This window comes from Urocitellus parryii, chromosome 12 (assembly GCF_045843805.1).
Source record: "Urocitellus parryii isolate mUroPar1 chromosome 12, mUroPar1.hap1, whole genome shotgun sequence".
Lineage (NCBI taxonomy): Eukaryota > Metazoa > Chordata > Mammalia > Rodentia > Sciuridae > Urocitellus > Urocitellus parryii.
In genome coordinates, this window is record NC_135542.1 from 4,650,850 (window position 1) to 4,670,027 (window position 19,178).

At 44.2% G+C, this 19,178-nt stretch overlaps 1 protein-coding gene across 1 annotated transcript in view; it reads left to right on the forward strand.

Annotated features, from left to right (window-relative positions):
- The first annotated feature begins 543 nt into the window (after positions 1-543).
- Positions 544-19,178, forward strand: part of LOC144249836 (uncharacterized) — a 277,991-nt gene continuing 259,356 nt past the window's right edge. The window contains exons 1-3 of the mRNA XM_077792034.1: positions 544-591; positions 6,512-6,566; positions 9,115-9,571. Of these exons, the coding sequence (XP_077648160.1) occupies positions 544-591; positions 6,512-6,566; positions 9,115-9,571 (560 nt within the window). The remainder of the gene's footprint in view (positions 592-6,511; positions 6,567-9,114; positions 9,572-19,178) is intronic.

Genomic DNA, 19,178 nt, shown 5'->3' on the forward strand with positions numbered 1-19,178 from the left:
ATGATGGTGGCGGTGGCAGCAGCGATAGGGACAGTTCTTATCTTTATTGGAATAAAGTTCTCATCTTTATTGGAAGTAATGCTAAGTGAAGCAAGTGTGACGCCACTCTGCTTCCATGAATAGACTGAAATCAACTTAAGGCATGTGTCCACGGAAAACACTTTGCTTTGGGACTCAGGAAAGCTCAGGAGCAAGCATGATGTGGGTTATTGGCAAGTTAATTAAACTTTTCTAAGGTCCCTGAGTTTTCTCACCTATAAAGTGGGACCAGTTTTGCTTTCCTTCTAAGTTTATCATGAAAAACAAATGACATGTCTTTTGAAAATACAGCTGTGCTTGGTGCATAGCTCTGCTCCCTTTGGGGAATATTCCCCTAGCAAGATGGGACACCAGGAACCAGGATTGATTCTTTTTTCAATCCTAGAAACTTCTCCCACTGCCAGCCTGTTGAACACACTCAGAGAATGTTTCTTGGCTTAACTAATCCTGAAAAACTTGTCAGCCTATTCCTGGGCTGCTTGTGACTGATTTTGTGCCCTCAGGATGGGAGGCACTGTGGCAGAATGTGTGACTAGACTGGGTGCCTTCACGGTAAGTGCCTTCACTGGGGCACAGGACTGTAGAGACAGGGACAGGAATAGAACCCATATCCTGGATCTCTGGGCTTCCCTTCATAGCACCTACGTCATAAGAGGAAACACAAAGTGAGGATTTGGAGAAGTAATAAAGCTGGAAATGTGAGCAAAAGTCAAGCCAAGAAGGAGAACTTGAAAGCTGTTTTGTAAAGGAAAACAGTCTTTTCAAAAGCATATATTATTGTAAAGTTAAAAAAAAAGTTGGGGGCTGGGGTTGTAGCTCAGAGGTAGAGTGTGTGCCTAGCATGCATGGGGCACTGAGTTCGATCCTCAGCACCACATAAAGCAAATTAAGGACATTGTGTCCACCTATATCATATATATATATAAAGTTAAAGCCAGGCGTGGTGGTGCATACCGATAATCCCAGCAATTTGGGAAGCTGAGGCAGGAGGATCCCAAGTTCAAAGCCAGCCTCAGCAACTTGAGAGGCCCTGAGCAACTTAGTGAGACCTTGTCTCAAAAAAAAAAAAAAAGTTAAATTAATGTAAAACTGTAAACAACTTCATTTAGTAACTAATTCGAAATGAATGAAAGTCTGCAGATAACACAAGTGACAGTTTTGGTAAGAACTGATCAGTGTTACTTAGGAACGGAAAACAGGAATGTCTTACAATTTCCTTCTTGCTTTGGGCCTACTATTCTTAGAATACTCAGGTTTTCTTGCCCATTTCTAGCTCCTTTTCATTTTTCCTGCTTTATAGGTGTGAAGGGAAGGGCAAGGGGCAGGTTGGGCCCTGTGGCGGGGACCTGAGCCAGGGCTGTGGGTCTAGGGGAGGGATCCCAGCCCAGTGCCACCCCTGAGTACAAGCCAGAGTCACACAGATAGCATCGTATGGCACGGTTCCTCCTTTCTGTGAGAAGAGGGTTTTTTCATTGTGGTAATTAGTATTTTTTTCTTATTTATTTTAAAACTTATTTTAATTATGCAAATCTATAAGTTATAATTTGATACATGTATACAGTATGTAATGATCAAATCTTAAACATTTTTTTTTTAAATATTTATTTATTTATTTGTTATTGGCGGACACAACATCTTTGTTGGTATGTGGTGCTGGAGGATCGAACCCGGGCCACACGCATGCCAGGCGAGCGCGTTACCGCTTGAGCCACATCCCCAGCCCCAAATCTTAAACATTTTAAGTCAATTTCTTTTAAAACATTTCTTAGTTGTTGATGTACATAATATCTTTATTTATATTTATTTATTTTATTTTTATGTGGTGCTAAGGATCGAACGCAGGGCCTCACGCATACAAGGCAAGCGCTCTACTGCTGAGTCACAACTCCAGGCCATTTTAAGCCAATTGTAATCAACAAATAATAATTGTACATATTTATGGGGTGTGATATTTTAATACATGTATATAGTAGGTATAGATCAAATTGAGGTAATTAATGCATCCATTTTTATTTTTTTGGTACAGGGATTGAACCCAGGGACACTTAACCACTGAGCCATATCCCCAGCCCTTTTTATTCTTTACTTTGAGACAGGGACTCCCTAAGTTGCTGAAGGCAGCTGTGAACTTGTCATCCTTCAGCCTCAGCTTGCTGAGTCACTGGGAATACAGGCATGAGCCACCCTTCCTAGTGCTTTTCCATCCCTTTATCATTACTTTGTGTTTGGAGCCTTTGAGCTCCTCTGAAAAGAGATTTTTGAGGTTTCTCACTGGGAATACAGGCATGAGCCACCCTTCCTAGTGCTTTTCCATCCCTTTATCATTACTTTGTGTTTGGAGCCTTTGAGCTCCTCTGAAAAGAGATTTTTGAGGTTTCTCACTGGGAATACAGGCATGAGCCACCCTTCCTAGTGCTTTTCCATCCCTTTATCATTACTTTGTGTTTGGAGCCTTTGAGCTCCTCTGAAAAGAGATTTTTGAGGTTTCTCACCAAACCCATGGGCATTTCAGCCAGTCCCCACTAGCTCCGTTCATGGTACCACAAACCTGTGGTGGTTATGAAGTTTTTGTTTTGTTTTGTGATGTTGAGGATTGAAACCAGGGCCTTACACATGTTAGACAAGTATTTTATCACCGAGCTACATCCTTAGCCCTTTTTATTTTTATTTTTTTGGTACCAGGGATTGAACTCGGGGGCATTCAACCACTGAGCCACATCCCCAGCCCTACTTTGCATTTTATTTACAGATGGGGTCTCACTGAGTTGCTAAACGCCTTGCTTTTGCTGAGGCTGGCTTTGAACTCACGATCCTCCTGCCTTAGCCTCCTGAGCCACTGGGATTTCAGGCCCTTTTTATTTTTTTATTTTGAGGTAGGGCCTCACTAAATTGCTGAGGCTGGCCTTGAACTTACAATCCTCCTGCTTCAGCCTCCTGAATAGCTGTTATTGCAAGCATGTGCCGCGGTTGTGAATTTTGAATGGTGGTGTGCTATCTTTGACTGTTCGTGGCCTTACATTCAGTGTGCTGTGTCCCTTGCCCCTGTGATGGTTCTCAGATTGCCACAGGGACAGATGTGTCCTAAACATGCCTGCTTCTCCAGATGTGCCTCACCAATGGCTTCAGGCTAAGGACTAGCATCTTTTCTTGCCTCAGGGTATAAATTCAGTGGAGCATTTTTGTCCAGGGTAGGAGGGGGAAAGTATCTTTGAAGGTCCTTTACTTTTTCAACTTCTCTCTGCTTTTGTACGGCTTTGGTATGATTTTCAAAGAGTTGAAAATGTGGCTGTCATTGTAAATATAAAAAGAAGATGGGCCAGAGATTCTTTTCAACTCCTTCGTTGATAAGGAAATCAGTAATGTGTTAAGATGAATTCAAAGGAGAGTATAAAGAACAGATATATAGGCATAAATGTGGATATTATAATACATTTTTATAATAATCATTTCATTTATGTAATATTGTTTTATATTGTACATAAATTTTATATCTATAATTATAGTAATTTAAGAATATTAATATTCTAATCATATCAGGGGTGTCAATATGGACCAAAGTTTACTGGCATTGCTTTAGACAAGAATCATTTCCATTCCCATCTGTTTTTAACAAGTTACCTTCTAATGTGTTCAGTAGTTTTCAACATGTTCACAGTATATTCATAAGCACCACCACATTTTCCAAAATATTTTCATCACCCCCAATATGTAATACAATAAATCATGGATGATTATATGCATATTTGTAAATATCACTGAATCCAACCTTACATTTCATCCTTCTTGATAGAACACTCTAGAATTTAATCCCCTACTCAATCCTCAGCTGCCTCCCAACACACGTGGACAACATTTTCCATCTGGCTCAGGATATGATCTGTTTCTACTTCCCCATCCCCTGGCTGTCCTTCAGTCCTGCTGCTGGGCTCTGCTGGGAGTTTCCTCTCATGGTGGTCCTGGGGTTGGTGAGGTACACGGGGGAAGGTCTGGAGAACAGGCATTCATGTGAAGGCCCTGGTGAAGTCGCCTGAGGTTTTCATGTAAGTGAAGGCAAATTTCCTCCTGCGGTGAGGAAAGGCTACTTTGTAGGCAAGGGAAGCTTGGGATTTGGATCTGACCAAACAGTCTCTTCACAAGCCTAGTGTCCTACTCCTTCCCAATCAGGGTCCCCATCTTAGCCAAGGAGCTTGCTAAGGCTGAGCAGGTCACCTCTGCAACAGTTCTGTCACCTGCACAATTATATTTAGGATCTGAAGAAGACCTTGTCTGTCCTGTGGTTATATAGACAAGGGATTCTTTGAATTTCGCCATATGGAGACCTTGAAATGAGAATTTAATTGTTCATGCTTATTTGGTTTTTTGTAATTCTCCCAGGGCACACAGGAACAGCTATCTAATTCTACAACCTTTTGTGATGATTTCTGTTGCCACAGAAATCATGTTTAACACCAGAAAGAGCCCCAAATCCTTGTCCTCCTTCCTCTCCTCTACTACCATCAGTACTAATTCGAGTCCTCCTGCTGCTGCTGAGTGGCACGGGTTCCTAGACTTCCTTCTGTTCCCTACACATGCACAGATTTGTGCATTACCCAGCCAGAATTCCACAGTGAGGAACTGTGGTCACTCTTGGTATCAGCCAGGGTGGGCAACAAACAGAATCTGCCTCTGAATGTTGGAACAGATGTGCTGTGGGCAGGATTTGGGAAGTATCTGTATTCATTTGCTGGGATGGCCATATCAAAGTTCCACAAACTAGGCGGTTTAAACACAGAAAGAGTGTTGGAAGGGGCTGAGATCCATGCTGGTTCCTTAGCTTCTGGCACTTTTTTGGCATAACTCCAGTCTTCTGGTGGTATTCTCCCTGTGAGTCTGGCTGTTCAAATTTTCTCTTTTTGCAAGGATACCAATCTTATTGAATTAAAATCCACCCTAATAATCTCATTTTAAACTAATTACATCTGCAGTGACTGTATTTCCAATTATGTCACATTCTGAGTTACTGGGGGTTAGGACTTCCACATATGGATTTGGGGGGACAAAATACAATTCATTACACCATCAAGGGGTGATGAGCATGCAGAAATAACTGACAATAGGAAGTTGTTGGCACCCATGCCGGATGTTCTCCATCATCTCCTCCAGCTACCCTCTCCGACTTTTTCCACCTTGCTCTGTGCTGGGAGGCTGACCTCTGAAACCTACATTCCCAAGCACCCTGACCTCCCACAAGTCTGATTTGGGTAATGGGAGACATAGGTAGGAGCTTTGGGGGTGGGAAGGGAGAAGTCAGGCTGTAATACCCCATCCCCTCCCAACACTTTTTATATTCCTGTGTCTCCATGATTCTTTCCTACTTAATATTGGGCAGGTAAAAGCTTAATAATGTTTAAAACATGGGTGAATGTGTGTGGATTGTGTCAGGAGCACATTCAGTAGTATTAGCTGATGCTCATGAGAGCTTACAGTGTGTCTTGTCTGTGTTGTTATAACAGAAAACCACAGACTGGGGGATTTACAAAGAACATAAATTTATTTGGTATTGGAGGCTGAGACATCCAAGAGCATGGCACCAGCATCTGGTGAGGGTCTTCATGCTGTGTCATCCCTGGTGCAGGGCAGAAGGGCAAGAGAGGGAGAGCAGGAGACAGGGACAAATTTGCTTTTATAATAAAGCTTCTCTTGTGATAACTAACACACTCCTGAGATAATGACATTAATCCATTCATCCATTAATTCAATGCATTCCTAAGAAGAGGTAACCTAATAACCTCTTAAAAGTACCACCTCTCAACACTATTCCATTGGGGACTAAGTTCCTAACCCATGACCTTTGGAGATATAGTCAAACCATAGCACTATATATTCCAAGTGCTTAAGTGTATACTACTCTGCATAGTTATACAAGGGAGGTACTGTAAGTATTCCAATTCTGTGACTGCATAAACTGAGATTCACTTGAGATTTCTATCTTGCCCAAGGTCAAGGTCACACAGCTAACTAGCAGCAAGTTTGGGATTTGATGTAGGGCTGCCAGCCTGCACAGGCTGCCCAAAACCACAATGCCATATTTGTTGATCTGTTTTCCAGATATGCCCTCCCCTACAGGCCTGCATGGCAAGTCCGTATTCATTTTTCAAGTTCCCATCTAGCAATGGTGGTTCTTTGGAGCTTTCTCTGTCCTCTTCCCCAGGAGCTCGCCATTCACACTGTGTTCTCACTCCTCCCTGAACACGTGGCTTTTGATTTCCACTACACCTTTCTGCATCTGTTTCCCTACCTGTGTGTTCCTTAGGGCAGGCCCATCTCCCATTTATTTCTGCAACTTCAGGGCAGAGAAGGATATTAGAGAGTGGCAGGTGCCAGAGAATATTTCTGGAAGGAATATTTTCTTGTCATCCCTGACTGCTGTGTACACCCTTGTGTACCCTAGGCCCCTGATTATATCTGACTCCCTTAATTGTTTTCCCCCCAGAGGAAATTTGTCTGTGGCTGGTCAGTCCTTGACCACTGGCTTCCCTGCTGTCCAGGTGAGTGGTCTCGACTGTCCGTTTCCCACAGGGCTCTCTATCAAATCTGATCAGGGTTTCTGTTTCTTTTTATTTTTCCTTTTGGTATCAGGGATTTAACCAGGGGCATTCAACCACTGAGCCACATCCCCAGCCCATTTTATTTTTTTAAATTTTGAGACAGGGTCTAGTTAAGTTGCTAAGGCTGTGTTTGAACTTGTGATCCTGCTGTGTCAGCCTCTCACACTATTGGGATTACAGTCATGGACACCCCACTGGGACTACTCAGGGTTTCTGAGATGATCCTTTTGGTCCTCTGCAAACAGGTTCCTAGGCTTTTTTTTTTTTTTTTTTTTTTTTTTTTTTGTGGTGCTGGGGATTGAACCCAGGGCCTTGTGCATGCAAGGCAGGCACTCTGCCTACCACCTGAGCTATATCCCCAGCCCGGTTCCATTTGGTCTTAGGTGTCCTGTAAGGATTTAACTAACACTTTTAAGTTCTGTCCTAGTTAACAGTCACACTGTAAGGGATACCTTTGTTAAAACTGAGGTGCAGGGATATTCTGATAGACTTTTTCTTTGCCTCTTTGGCTAGGATGTTGGATTTAACTGCTTTGCTGTGGAGATTGCTCTGAGCGCAACCCACCCTCCATGTTCAAGGACAGCTGTTATGTGTCTTTTTCTAAAATAGCCTTGAGAAAATACTCATTTTAAATGTTTTATTAGTACATTATACTTAATCATAATAGTGGGGTTGTGACATATTCATAGATGCATATGACATAATTTTGCTCTATTTCAATCTCCAGTACTGGCCCTTTCCCTCCCTATCCCCTTCCTCTATGCTACTGATTTTCCTTCCATTTATTTATTGTTTTTTAATTGCTGCATTATAGTTATATATAAAAGTGAAATTTGCTGTGATATAGTCAGGCATGCATACAGCATAGTTTGGTCCATTTTGTTCCACAGTTCCACCCTCTAATCCCTCCTCCATTCCCCTTGATCCCTCTCCTCTACCCACTATTCTCCCTTCTGTTTTCATGGGATTCCCCCCTTCTTAAATTTCCTCATTCCTCTCTGGCTTCTGCCTATGAGAAAAAACATTCTATCCTTGACTTTCTGAATTTTGTTCATTTCACTTAAAAAATTCTCCAGTTTCATCCATTTACCAGCAAATGACATAATTTCATTCTTCTTCATGGCTGAGTACATATTGTGTACATATACCATATTTTCATTATTCATTCATTTGTTGATGGGCACCTTGGCTGTTCCACAATTTGACTTTTGTGCATGCTCTGTAAATATTGACCTATCACTACAGAATGGCTAATTTTAGTTCTTTTGGATAAATACAAGGAGTAAGATAGCTGGGTCATATGGTGGTTCCATTCCTAATCTTTTGAAGATTCTCCACAGTGTTTTCTAAAGGGGTTGCACTAATTTGCAATCCCACCAACAATGTACATTTCCCATCCACCTCCTTGCTAGCATTTATTATTATTTGTATTGTTGACGATTGCTATTCTGACTGGAGTGAGATGAAATTTCAGTGAAATTTTGATTTGCATTTCCCTGATTGCTAGGGACCTTGAACATTTTTTCATACATTTGTTGGCCCTTTATATTTCTTCTTTTGAGAAATGTCTGTTTAGATCTTTTGCCCATTTACTGATTGGGTTATTTGTTTTTTGGTGTGTGTGTGTGTGTGTGTGTGTGTGTGTGTGTGTGTGTTTAGTTCTATATATATTTTTGCACATTAATCCCTTGTCAGAAGAGTAGATGGCAAAATTTTCTTTCATTCTATAGGCTATTTCTTCCTGCTTTTGATTCCTTTGCTGTGCAGAAGCTTTTTAATCTGAAGTTATTCTACTTATTGATTCTTGGTTTTATTTCTTGAGTTTTAAGAGTCTTATTAAGGAAGTCAGTGCCTGAGCCAATATGTCCTCACTCTAGGGTTTCTTCTAGCAGTTGCAGTGGTCTGACACTTGCCTCAGGTTCCCCAACATCTCTGCCTTTTCTGCAGCTCCAGTGGTTCCCTTGTGAGAGCCTCACACACATGTCTTAAAAGTAATGATATCTGAGTGATGGATATGCCAGTCATCCTGATAGGATCATTGCACGCTCTACAGTACTGAAATATCATTCAGTGCCTCATAAATATGAACGAGTATGACGTGTCAATTAAAAAATTGTTTAAAAGTGTGTCGTGTTAAAAAATTCGAACAAATTGTTTTTAATTTTCATGCTATTTTGAGGGTGAATTAAACAATGTTATTTGAAACCCAACGCACTTGGGTGTACTGGCCTGCACTCCTGCATTCCGTCCCTCCCAGGACAAACGGCTCAGAGTTGGGCAGCAGGACGTCGTGTCCCCTAGGTCCTTCACACCACTTCGAACGAGATGCGTGGGGGGGCCGCTCCGCCACCCGAGCTCTTTCCCAGGAGCCGCGGCCCAGGGCCGGAGCGCGGCGCTGCCCAGGCTCTCCCAGCGATCTCGGTGGGGCCTGGAGGGAGGGGACCTGGCAGCGGGATCGGACTTCCTCCCTCCACTCCGGAACTGTGAGCCCGAGCGGCCGGGACGCGGAAACCCGGGCGGCGCCGCGGGAGCCGGCGGGGCGGGGCCGGGTGCGCGGGGCGAGCTGCGCCGGGTGCGCGGGGCGAGCTGCGCCGGGTGCGCGGGGCGAGCTGCGCCGGGTGCGCGGGGCGAGCTGCGCCGGGTGCGCGGGGCGAGCTGCTCCCGCTGCGCTCCCGGGACTGCGAGCGCTGGGCACCGGCCGGTCTGCGGTTCCCCGCGCGCAGCCGCCGCCGCAGCCTCCTCCCGAGCGCTGGGCCCGGTGCGGCCGGTGGCCGCGGCGATGTGAACCGGGGCCCTCGAGCGCGGCCGGATCGCCGCGATGTGGCTCAAGCCCGAGGAGGTGCTGCTGAAGAACGCCCTGAAGCTCTGGGTGACCCAGAGGAGCAGCTGCTACTTCATCCTTCAGCGGCGCCGCGGGCACGGCGAGGGGGGCGGTCGTCTCACCGGTAAGGGGCTCGCTGGGGTGGGCCGGGCCCCGGGCCTCGCTCCCTGCCGGGCCCGCAGCTCCCAGCTCGGGGCTGAGTCGCAGGTGGCGATTTCACGGGAGACACCGGGCCAGGACGGCCCTGCCTCGGGTTTGTTTTCCTTTCTTCTGCATTTCTCGTGCAAGCTCCCGAGGAGGTTGAGCCAGAGGGACTCGCGGGCTGGTGCATTTTTCCCGGGTGAGGCAGGTGTCTTTGCCACCTGGCCGGGTGAGCACCTGGAGGTCAGACTAGGTTCCAGGAATTGGAGAAGAAACGCCGACTGGAGCTTGGCCACAAGGCGCGCGGGAGTGGGGACGGTGGGGGGATGTCCCCTGAGAGGAGAGTGGACCTCGGTGCTGGGTGCCAGGTGACAGCGGGGCCCCAGGGCAGGCCTGGACTTGGCCATCTGGACTTGGCTGAGGCTCCAGGTGGTGTTGCGGCCAGGGACTCGCGGCCAGCCCACGGTGAGGCGCAGCTTGGGAGGTCTGGTGTGTGGGCCTGGGACTGTCTCTTCTTGCCTAGGGGACACTGAGGCAGTGTGATTCCCAAGCTTATGATCTTAGCAAAAATAAGCATAGGTTCCACACCCCTTCAGTATCTTCTGAGGAATGATAGGAAAAACAAAACAAAACAACAAAAACCAAAACCAGACAAAGAAACCTCAGGCTTGTGAAGTTGATGAAAAACAAGGCTTTTTTTTTTTTCCTAAAAGTTGTGATCCAAAGCTTTTGGAAATTGAGGCCAGCTTGCATTCGCTAGAATGCCTGTTTAAACCGATCAATGAAGGAAAATTCGGTTGTACTTAGGGGACCTAGCTGAAATTTTTCAGTTGCAAAATCTGAATAATAGTGACCTTTTGTCACAGCCTTCCTACAGAGAAAAGCAAGGTTGGAAAAGTCAAAGGACCAGGATTGGGTCCCCAGGTTAACTGTTCATGACTCTTGTGCCAGTCTGGGGAAGGCTTTATCCAGGTCTTGTAAAGTAGGGGAAATGGACCAACATGGTAAAACCAAAAGTTCAAGGGGAGTTACCTCTGGTAATTTAAGCTCAGAGAAAGCTGGCAGCTTGTTTTGTTAGAGGAGGGAGACTTGACAGAGACCCCAGGAGTGGGTAGGAGTTGGCAGGATTCTAGGTGGAAGGGGCAGTGGAGGGTTCTGGATGGAAGTGGGGTAAGGCAGTGGGGGATCAGTGGTCCTGGTGGGTAGCAGATGCAGCAGGAGGCAGGAAGCCATAGGGGCCTGGGAGGGCCTCTGAGCTGCACAGTGGTGCCTAGTACCCTGGCCCTTGGGAAATGGAGCTTGGTGGAGCTTTGCAGGGCCCAGCAGAGGCGAAGAGGCTGGAGAGGGGTTTGTGCCCTGTTCACTGATGGTAGTGTATCTTAACTTATGGTGCCTTAAGTAGGGTATCTGGTTTACAGTAGTCAAGGGTGAGTATAGGGCTTGGAGATTTTCAAAGTAGGAAGCACAGGACGATTGTCCTACACATTCTGTGTGCTGCTTTAAGAAAGATCTATGAGGGCAGATGAATGAAGGCCTGTCGCCTCCAGGTTATCCATATCAGGCAGGCTCTAGATGTGGAGGCTGCTCATACAGTACCTGGTTGTGCTTTGCTTCAGGCCCTCTTGTTTCTGAGTCTGGTGTCCAGGGTCTACCTGTAATGAATTCTGTCTGATATGGACCCCTTGCCCTTGCATTGTCTAACCAGGCAGGTCTCATGTTGTAATAGTCAGGCTTTGGTCTTTCTTGGTTTGAACTTGCTGTGAATATACAGAACATTCTTAAAGGCAAAAGTAACAACAACGAGAGAGAGAGAGAGAGAGAGAGAGAGAGAGAGAGAGAGAGAGAAGGAGAAGAAGAAGAAGAAGAAGAAGAAGAGAAGAAGAAGAAGAAGAAGAGAAGAAGAAGAAGAAGAAGAAGAAGAAGAAGAAGAAGAAGAAGAAGAAAAGGAAGAAGAAGAAGAAGAAAAGGAAGAAGAAGAAGAAGAAAAGGAAGAAGAAGAAAAGGAAGAAGAAGAAGAAGAAGAAAAGGAAGAAGAAGAAGAAAAGGAAGAAGAAGAAGAAGAAGAAGAAGAAGAAAAGGAAGAAGAAAAGGAAGAAAAGGAAGAAGAAAAGGAAGAAGAAAATGAAGAAAAGGAAGAAGAAAAGGAAGAAGAAAAGGAAGAAAAGGAAGAAGAAGAAGAAAAGGAAGAAGAAGAAGAAGAAGAAGAAGAAAAGGAAGAAGAAGAAGAAGAAAAGGAAGAAGAAGAAGAAGAAAAGGAAGAAGAAGAAGAAGAAAAGGAAGAAGAAGAAGAAAAGGAAGAAGAAGAAGAAGAAGAAGAAGAAGAAAAGGAAGAAAAGGAAGAAGAAGAAAAGGAAGAAAAGGAAGAAGAAGAAGAAGAAGAGGAAGAAGAAAGAAGGAAGAAGAAAGAAGGAAGAAGAAAGAAGGAAGAAGGAAGAAGAAGAAGAAGAAAGAAGGAAGAAGAAGAAGAAGAAGAAGAAGAAGAAGAAGAAGAAGAAGAAGAAGAAAGAAGAAGAAGAAAGAAGAAGAAGAAGAAGAAGAAGAAGAAGAAGAAGAAGAAGAAGAAAAGGAAGAAGAAGAAGAAGAAAAGGAAGAAGAAGAAGAAGAAGAAGAAGAAGAAGAAAAGGAAGAAAAGGAAGAAGAAGAAAAGGAAGAAAAGGAAGAAGAAGAAGAAGAAGAGGAAGAAGAAAGAAGGAAGAAGAAAGAAGGAAGAAGAAAGAAGGAAGAAGGAAGAAGAAGAAGAAGAAAGAAGGAAGAAGAAGAAGAAAGAAGGAAGAAGAAGAAGAAAGAAGGAAGAAGGAGAAGGAGAAGGAGAAGGAGAAGGAGAAGGAGAAGGAGAAGGAGAAGGAGAAGGAGAAGGAGAAAGAAGACAATTCACTTTATTTCTTAGAGACCCAGAACCACCTCCTGTTGATTGTGCAAGGATGACATTTCCTATGTAGCCTGATATTGACCTTTGAGCATTTAGCCCTGAGGCAAGTGGCATGGCTGTGCCAGGTGAGCCACCCAGACCTACAGTATCACCATTGTGCTAGTCTTCCTGGGGCCACTTATGGATGCTGTAAAGTCAAGACTGATTGGCCACAGGGCAGCTTCATGTTGGTGGTTTTAGGAAAATGTGGAAATCCAATGTGACAGACTTTTGGCAACTTAAGAGTTTAAAACTTGGATTTAGTTTATGAAAATAGTGGGAACTGAAGTAGAAAACATTGTGACTGATTAGTTTTTGTTTTTGTTTTATTTTTTTCATTGCTGGGGATTGAACGTAGCGTCTCCAGCAAGCAAGGCAAGCACTCCACCATTGAACTACATTCCCAGTCCTTTTTTATTTTTTTGCTGTAAAGTCTCCCTAAATTGTCTGGGTTCTTTGAAGTTGTGATCCTCCTGCCTCATGCTCCTGAGTAGTTAGGATTGTAAGCGTGTGCCTCCATGCTGGGTTACTGTTCTTTGGAGGCAAGCAAATGGAGGGAGCAAAGAAGGGTTGGAAATAAAATGTGAGGGTGCAGTAATCAAAAAGTATATTTTTATTGAAGTGCTAAATTTGCTATCAGGTAGAATTTTAAACGTAAGGTCTGGAGTCTACTGTGATATGAATTACCCAACTTCAGAAATATAAGTTTGTGTTTCATTGAGGATTATCACTTGCCAATCTACTTACACACACACACACACACACACACACACACACACTATACACCTCCCAGTTTTATTTTTCTCCATAACTTTTTTACTTTCTAACATGTAATATACTTACATATTTTCTCCATAGTTTTTCCAAACTTAATTACCTATTTCTGAGGGCAGGTATTTTATCTATGATGATGCCTAGCATATAACATATACTGAGTCAACATTTTTCAGGGCTTTTTTTTTCTTCGTGTGTGTGTGTGTGTTTGCTTCTAGGTTGAACCCAATTTCAACCCCTCCCCCCACTTTTTAAAATTTTAGATAGGGTTTTGTTAAGTTGCTTAGAGCATTGCTAAAGTTGGTGAAGCTGGCTTTGAACTTATGATCTTACTGTCTCAACCTCTTAAATTGCTGGGATTACAGGCATGTGCCAGCACATTTTTATAGGTGCATTATAATTATATATACTAGTGGAATTTGTTGTTACATATTACTATATGCGCACAGTGTACCAATATAAGGTGGTCCATATTGTTCCCCAGTAAACCTTTTCAGTAAACACTTGTAGGATGAAGAGATGGATGAATGCACATATAAATGATAGATCCCACTTTTTTCTTAAAGTTGGATGGGTGCAGAGGCCCAGCTTTTCCAACTGAGGCTGAGCTGATGGAATGGAACAGGAATATCCCCTGTCTCCTCTCTGCTTCCTGTTTACCTGGCAGTCTGGCCACTGTGGGAAGCAGGAGGGGTGGGGGTGGGAAACAGAGTCCTTCTCATCCTCCATATCTCTCTCTCTCTCTCTCTCTCTCTCTCTCTTTTTCCCTTGTAGCTCCTGCTTTTGAGGGGGGGGGGAGTATTGTGGGCACTATGGCACTGACTTCTCAGGTGGCCAGGCACAGACAGGCTAACCTTGCCGTCTCTTGGAACTTCTTTCTTTTTCTTTAATTTTTAAAATTTTAATTTTTGGTACATTGTAGTTATAGCCAACAGTGGGGTTCATTTTGACATATTCATAGATGCATAGAACATAGTTTTCTGCATTTCAATCCCCAGTACAGTCCTCTTCCCTACCCTTCCTCCATACTATTGGTCTTTCAATTTTTTATATTTATTTATTTATTTATTTATTTATTTATTTATTTGTGGTGCTGGGGATTGAACTCAGGGACTTGTGCACGTGAGATGAGAACTTTACTAACTGAGCTATAATAAATTTATTCTTAATTGGTCCATTATAGTCATATATAAAACTGGAATGCCTTGTGATATATTCACACATGCACATAGTATAATTTGGTCCATGTTATTTCCCAGTTCTTCCCCCTTTTCCTCCCCACCTCCTCATGCTTGGTCCTCTGCTTCTGCTTTACGGCTCTTCCTTGTATTCTTGGGAGATCCCCTTTTTAATTCCTTATTTTGGGGGTGGGGGTGTTGGGGAGGGCAGGAGGAAGACCTGACTAGAAAATGCAATCTGGGGCTCTGGGCAGTACTGAGGCTGCCACCTCGCCCTCAGGTTGGAGTGTGGTGTGTTCAGTATTATGAGGTGTTTCCAAAGTTCTGCAGACAGAAGCAATTTTGCCCCACTGAGAAGGAAGTACAGTTACCCAGTGTTCACAGTCTCCAGCCCATGGGAATATTTCTTATAAATGTTCTGTCTTCTCGGAGAGAGCAAAGAGAGGGAGAAGTTAGTGTGTGGGAGGCAGTGGACAGAAAGAACACCCAGGCCACAGCCGTCCCTCCCCCACAGCTCTCTGAAGCCCTTCAAGATGGGATAAGTGTAACTCTAAAGACCAAATATCATTGCTCAGATGTGCCCTTCTGAAGGATTTTATTTTTCAGTGTCCGATTACATGTATGCCTGATGCCTGTATAATCTTGCAACTCTTTGCCCTAAGAGAATGGCTATTGTGAAGTTATAACATGAATCAACTATTGATGTTTGCAGAAAGCGTACCTTCAACCCCTGTTCTCATCATTGCATTTGAACCAGTGATGGGCTAAACGATTCCCTGAACAATTAGGGTCAAGGGAGGAAGATGGTGTAGTGGAAAATTGTGGGTAATGCTGGCTTTGAGTCAAGGTGAGTCTGTTGGTTTCAAATCTGGATTGAGAGGCCCGGGGCTCGTTTACTCAGTTCTTGGCGCCTTAGTTAATGACTCGGCCTTAAGATGGGGCGATGCTGACAGTTGCTCTGGAGGGTTAGAAACTGTTCCCCATTAGGCTTTGCCATTTTTTTTCTTTCCACTAGGAGTGCATGAAGCTTCCAATTAAAGTAAAGGTTAGAATTAAACAATAAACATTGAGAGCATAACTTGTGCTTGACATCTGGTTGGTTTGAAAAAAGAAAAACGAAGTAATATTTAACAAAAGTGAATGACATGAGGGCTTTTGGGAATAAAGATGTAAAGAAGTTTGTTGTAGTGAGGGACACAAGAAATAATCATTTATCTAATAGAAAGTGCTGTATTTCTTAAGTATAATTAAAAGATTAAGGGCTGGGGATGTGGCTCAAGCGGTATCAGGCTCGCCTGGCATGCGTGCGGCCCGGGTTCCATCCTCAGCACCACATACAAACAAAGATGTTGTGTCCGCCGAGAACTAAAAAATAAATATTGAAATTCTCTCTCTCTCTCTCCCTCTCTCACTCTCTCTTTAAAAAAAAAAATATTTAAAAGCACATTGGGTTAAGTATTGCCCAATGACTAACTAATGGGCGTTTTGCAAGATTTGGGTACTGGGCTTCTTTGACCGTATAAATAGAGAACTTCACCTGGCATTTGTTCATGCATTGATTATATAGCCTAATGTGAATTATCATGCTGTGCCTAATGTGAATTATCTGCTGCCTTTGGAGTCAGGTCCCCCAAAATAGGGGCTTCCTGTGAGCTCCCAAGCCTGCTCAGGATGACTCTGTCAGAATGCTGGAAACTGGTGGAGCCCAGCGTGCAGCTAACAAAACTAACAGGGGTTCCAACCTCTAGCAGGACTGGAATCCTGCTCAGGTAGCTGAATTTGTTGGTGCCTTTTATTTCAACCAGTCTTTGGCTCAGCACCACAGCTGGGGGCCTTGTGCAGGAGTCCCAGGTGTTGGCTCTAAAGTCTTCCATGCTTTGGTCTTGTTTCCCCAAAGCACCATAAGGAAGAAATCACAAATAAAGGAAGTAGTTTGAATTTAGATGCACAAAACTGAAGAATGCAATGGGCAAAATAAGTGATACATCTTTAAGGACTGATAAACCTTTAATAAACACTTTGAGGTTTCCAAGAATTGTAGTTAATGAGAGCATAATAGAGGCCCCGTATTTGTAATTAGATAATCAAAGGAGGCATACACTGTGTCACTCCAGGACATCATAAGCGGTACAGATTGTGTACCTCTTATGTGGGTAGCAAGGCTAGTTCTTTCAGTCTGATTGGGACTCCTTGAGAAGAGTGGAAACCCTGGGTTAATCCTCTGAGGTATCTTTTAAAGAATTTATTTCCTAACAGCAAAGGAGCAAGGGTGTTATGATTGTGACTCCACATTCTGGTGGCATTGGGTGAAGGAGGAATTCGTTGAAAATGATTGTAATAAACCTGACAGTATTCCAGCACATTTTCCCTAGTTTTGAAAACTCTTCTCGGTTGTAATAAAAAGCAGCCATGAACATATTGTCATGCTCCTGGAGTTGCAGGAGCTCACCCTGCCTGGGTCTCAGGCTGCTTCTCCTCCACCTTCTGCTCTTAGGTATGGACCCTCCAGAGGCAGGCAGTTTTCTCTGCTGGGACTTTCACCAGCTGTCCCCTCTGCGTCGATGTCCTTGTCTCCCTGGCTGCCCAGCAACTTCTCGTTACCCTTGGATCTCAGCCTGAGCTCCACTTCCTGGAAACCTGCCCCTTCCCTTGCTCTGAAGCCTGGTCACCTGATCCTCTTGTTCTGCCTTCCACTTTTTTTTTTTTTATTATTGGTCGTTCAAAACATTACATAGTTCTTAATGCATCATATTACACGGTTTGATTCAAGTAGGTTATGAACTCCCACTTTTACCCCGTATACAGATTGCTGTATCACATCAGTTACCCTTCCATTGATTGACATATTGCCTTTCTAGTGTCTGATGTATTCTGCTGTCTGTCCCACTCTCTACTATCCCCCCTCCCCTCCCCTCCCCTCCCCTTTGTTTTATAGCACCTGCCACTCTTTGTCTGGTGGCAGCTTTTGGTAGCTTTATCTGATTAGAGAGAACCAGAGCAGGAGCTCTAGGAGAGAGGTCCCAGGTCTTTGTCCTTTCTGCCCTGCCTCTAGCACCAGAATAATGGTTCTTGATAAATATTTGTTGAACACACAGGTATCTAAGTGGAATGGAGAGACGGGAGCCTGTGCAGTCGAGATGTTGGACCCCAGCCTAGAAATGGAATCATGCAGAACACAGGAAGAAGTAACACAGGCTGTTCTTCACTTTCTCAGGCCAGCGCTATAAGGACCAGCGGTAGCTTCTTGGCTGATCCAGCCCAGCTGTTAGAAATACTCGTCGTCGGTACCCTTCCTGTCAACGATTCCATCAGAGCCAGAATCATCCCCCCTGTACATCAGCAGCCAATTAACAGCTTTGCCAATTTGAGTCATTTGTATCCCTGAGCATTTGGTGGGTCATTTGTTCTGCTGGATTTTATTATTATTTTTTTCCTGCCTCCTTCTCTCTACTTAAAAAAAAAAAAATGGTGTGTGTGGGGGGAGTCAACAAAAGAATACACAGTCCCCCAATAAGATTTCCTTATGACAGGTATGGCATTTTGTGGCTGTTTTCTAATATGAAATCTCCCATGTGCATAAGAGTATGTGCTATGAATGTAAAGCGTAAATAACAGAATGAACACGATATGCCCGCCACCTGTTACCAAAAACACAAAACCAAACAGAATTCTCCATGCCTGAGAGACCCCTTCTGTTTCTCTGATCATGTTTCCCATCCCTGCCTTGTGGGAACCATGCTCCTGAATTATACTGCCTTGCTTTTTTTTTTTTTTTTTTTTTTTTTTTTTTTTTTTGAAATGGGGGATTGAACTCAGGGGCCCTTGGCCATCCCCAGCCCTATTTTGTATGTTATTAGAGACAGGGTCTCACTGAGTTGCTTACCGCCTCGGTTTGCTGAGGCTGACTTTGAACTCACCATCCTCCTGTCTCAGCCTCCTGAGCTGCTGGGATTCCAGTGTGGCCACCTTGCTTTTCTTCATGTTTTAACACACTTGTAGGTATCCCGACTTGTTACATGGGTTAGTTTTGTGTGATCTTGTAACTTTATATAAGGGGGCTCATACTTCATACTTCCTGTACTTTCCGGTAGCTTGGTGAGCCTCCCCCCTCTGACGTGGCACCATGGCGACACATGAAGCTGTGGTTCACTCATTTCCATCACTGTGCAGTCCACTGACTGAATATTCTGTGATGTAATCATTCATCCTTCTGTTGGGGTGTTTGGGTTCTAGTTGTTATTGGCTTTGCTCTTACACATGATGGTGCTGTGAACATCCAGGTAGTATTCAGACTTGTAAAGGTTTCTCTAGAGAATACGTCCATGGGTGACCTCACTGGGGGTGTGTCAGTCAAGAAGGGCCGGAAACACCCCAACACAGGGACTTCCTTCTTGCTGTGCATCCCGTAAGGTCAGCACGAGTCTCCTCGTATGTTCGGCTCTCAAAGATGGGCCAGTAAAGGCTTCACTTCCAGAGCTTCCAGGGAAAGGCAACTTGGTGAATCTGGCTGTTACACTTCCCCCTGAAGCAACACACCCCTTCTGCTTAACAAAAGTTCCGCTGGCCACAGCAGGTCACAGGGCCACCTGTAACCTCAGAGACCTGAGGACACACCATTCTGCCATATGCCTGGAGGGAGGGAGAACTGGAGCATTGGCCAGCAGTCCCAAGACTGGGCGGGAGGGTTCTGAATTTTCAGACCTTTCAAGATAATTCAAAATGGTTTTCCC